General features: G+C 39.4%; 1 protein-coding gene across 1 annotated transcript; it reads left to right on the top strand.

Annotated features, from left to right (window-relative positions):
• The first annotated feature begins 691 nt into the window (after window positions 1-691).
• Window positions 692-3088, top strand: LOC143256479 (frizzled-7-A-like). Its single transcript, XM_076513767.1, has one exon. It carries the CDS (start codon window positions 1053-1055, stop codon window positions 2766-2768), a length of 1716 nt encoding a protein of 571 aa, XP_076369882.1. The 5' UTR covers window positions 692-1052; the 3' UTR covers window positions 2769-3088.
• The last annotated feature ends 517 nt before the right edge of the window (window positions 3089-3605 follow it).

Here is a 3605-nt window from a genome sequence, read left to right as displayed (position 1 = left end):
CTCTTTTTACCAATGAATAGCGGTATTGACCGTAAAATTATAACGCCCCCACAGCTGAAAGGGCGAGTACGTTTGATGCGATGGGAATTCGACCCCGCGATCCTCAGATTACGAGTCGAACGCCTTAACCCACCTAGCCCAGTCTTGTTAGCATCATAGCAAACGCATGTGATACGTTTAACGACTTTTGTTCCGTTATTTGCACGATTTGGATGTCCATAAGCATATTTTACTCCGATATTCAAAGAAACAAAAAAGGATAAAGAATCATTGGTTAATGTGAGTGCCAAATTTGCCCCTGATTTTGTATAAATGTGCATATTTCTAACCCCCTTAAGTGTGCATATTTCTAACCCCTTTAAGTGTGCATATTTCTAACCCTTTTAAGTTTGCATATTCCTAACCCTTTAAGTGTGCATATTTCTAACCTCTTTAAGTGTGCATATTTCTAACCCCTTTAAGTGTGCATATTTATAACCCCTTTAAGTGTGCATATTTTGTACCCCTTTAAGTGTGCATATTTTCAACCCTTTTAAGTGTGCATATTTCTAACCCCTTTCTTGTTTGCACTAAATTGTTTTGTTTTATGGGAGAGAATTTTCGACAGTTTCTAAAAATTATGCAGTCGTGAATTTTGTTGGAGTGGCGCCAACGCGTTTTAACTGACGTTTGACACAGAACTGTAGGGGATTAGAAAGCGAGAGCCAATCACTTAAGACGGTTAGCTTAACGAATTGACGTGTGGTTTTGTCTGCTTGCACTGGCGGGTTGTGATAATATTTCACGCCGCGCGCGCCAGTCTGCCACGGGAAGAAAACTTAGCTTGGGCAAGAGTTCTTTCTATATATATATAGCTATATATACATAGTGCTAGTTCTCACTTAGTTTAGATTACTTCGTAGGGTCACGAGACGTATAAGCTTTATCTGTGTTTAGAAAGTGCCATCAACTGGATCTACACGTTATAGTATAGAGTCTTACATGTCACTACGATATGAGTCAAGAACAGGCGGTTTACGGCTTTACGTGTTAATACAAACATTTTACTCGTCATGGCTCGTGCACTGGTAGTTACGTTACTAATCTTGTACTTCAGCGCATGCCATCAACGAGGATGGCAACAAGTTCATGCACAAGTGCTAAATACACGAGTGTCCGAACACGACTTGAACCTCATACCACAGCATAACCTGTGTGAACCCATTACAGTACCACTATGTAAAGATATCGAATATAACCAGACCATAATGCCAAACCTGCTTAATCATCAGAAGCAAGAAGACGCCGGTCTCGAAGTTCACCAGTTCTTTCCTTTAGTAAAGGTAAAATGTAGTCCAGATTTACAGTTTTTCCTGTGTTCCATGTACACTCCTGTTTGTACCATCTTGCCGCATCCTCTTCCTCCCTGTCGCTCACTTTGTCAATCAGCAAGGAACGGCTGCGAAAGTCTGATGAATAAGTTTGGATTTCGTTGGCCAGAGACTCTGGAATGTGAAAAGTTCCCAGAAGCTGGAGGAGCCGAACTCTGTGTTGGTCAGAACGACACAGAGAAGTCCAGAAGCACCGTTACTTCCTCACCTTTTCCTCACGACACTTCTGGGAGAAGACCCAGAAATAGTAAGGAATTTATATGTCCAACAGAATTTCGGGTTCCTAGAGGACTTGATTACGTAGTTCGGGTTGGAAGAAAGGAAGAGAAGAACTGTGGATTACCTTGTTATGGTATGTTTTTTAGGGATGAGGAAAGAAATTTCTCTCGAACTTGGATAGGTACGTGGGCCTTTCTGTGCCTGTTTTCTACTCTTTTCACAGTGCTTACATTCTTAGTGGACATGAAGAGATTTCGTTATCCCGAGAGACCAATTATCTGCCTATCCTTTTGTTATTTCGTGATAGCATTGACGTACGTTGTTGGATTTCTTCTGGGCGATGAGGTAGTATGCAATAAACCTTTTGATCCACCAGAGATCGACGCTGGGACTAAGATGGTTAATACAATAGCTCAAGGTAACAAAAAGGAAAGTTGTACCATTCTCTTCATGATGCTCTATTTCTTTAGTATGGCCAGTTCCATTTGGTGGGTAATCCTGACTCTAACGTGGTTCTTATCAGCCGGTCTCAAATGGGGTCATGAAGCTATTGAAAAACACTCTCATTACTTCCATGCAATAGCGTGGACAGTTCCTGCCATAAAGACCATTACTGTCCTTGCTATGGCCAAAGTAGAAGGAGACATTTTAAGTGGAGTTTGTTACGTGGGGATTTGGGACGTCGAAGCACTAAGGGGATTCGTCTTGGCTCCACTAGTCTTCTACTTAGGATTGGGAACACTGTTCCTATTGGCAGGATTTGTATCCCTCTGTCGTATCCGCACTGTTATGAAGCATGACGGAACGAGAACGGATAAACTTGAGAAACTTATGATACGTATAGGAATCTTCTCGGTGCTATACACTGTACCAGCCATCATAGTTCTAGCCTGCTATTTTTACGAACAGACTAACTTGGAGTCGTGGATGATGTCATGGCAAAGAGAGAATTACCAAAAACGCACGTATAGTATCCCTTATCCCTCGAAAGACTTCCTGAGGACAGAAGGTAACTGGCCTAAGCCAGATTTTGCCGTTTTTATGATAAAATACTTAATGACATTAGTTGTGGGTATCACGTCAGGGTTCTGGATATGGTCGGGGAAGACGTGCAACTCCTGGCGGAACTTTTATCAGAAGATTTGTTATCGAATGGTCAGTCAGGAAGCTTACGTGTGAATTACATGTTAGAGTGAACAGTGCTTCTTGTAAATCATAAGATATATATTGTTGAATTTTACAAATAATATATGCAGATGTATAAACATGATAAGTATTGCACTACTAATTGTGACGGTTAGTTCAACATTTTCAAATTCAAGAACGAAGTTGTTGTCTTAATTTAATGTCAAGCAGATAAACTATAAATATGAAAAACGGACTGGCAGACGTAATGTTAGTCTCGGTGGAGTCTATGACTGACATGAATTTACACGTGAATAAATTTGTGTATTTTACGATCAATATGACAAAATAAATTAATGGAAGTTTTGTTTTATGATTAAGGTAAAATTGTTTATTTTATCTTCCAAACTATTCAGTTTTGTACAGTGTAAATGTGTGAAATATATCACATCCTTAATATGTTTAAAATGAAACTTAAGCAGCAACTTTGGTGAAAAAAGTTTAATCTAACTGAAATTTCCATCAAGAAAACTTTTTTTTTATAAATATATATTTGTTTTTTATACCAAAGCCACATCGGGCTATCTGCTGACTCTACCGAGGAGGAATCGAACCCCTGATTTTAGCGGTATAGATTCGTACACTTACCGCTGTACTAGCGGGAAGTGGGGTGAAATAAATATATATCTTCTCTTGAAAGGTGGCCATCGTTTATTTTATGTTTTCAGTTACGTTAACTTTATGTCAAATTATCAAGATTAGTTAGAATCAAACGTTATACAAACCTTATTAATTTTGAATTAACACTCCTACGAAAAGACGTTTCTAGTCCTGATTTCTCCAAGCCCGTTCCCCTGGCTGTGGTTTTGCTAGATAGTAGATAGGGACAGT

The sequence above is a fragment of the Tachypleus tridentatus genome, chromosome 7, assembly GCF_004210375.1.
Source record: "Tachypleus tridentatus isolate NWPU-2018 chromosome 7, ASM421037v1, whole genome shotgun sequence".
In the NCBI taxonomy this organism is placed as follows: Eukaryota; Metazoa; Arthropoda; class Merostomata; order Xiphosura; family Limulidae; genus Tachypleus; species Tachypleus tridentatus.
The sequence above is the reverse complement of the archived record's forward strand: the minus strand, read 5'-3'. Positions and strand labels throughout refer to the sequence as shown.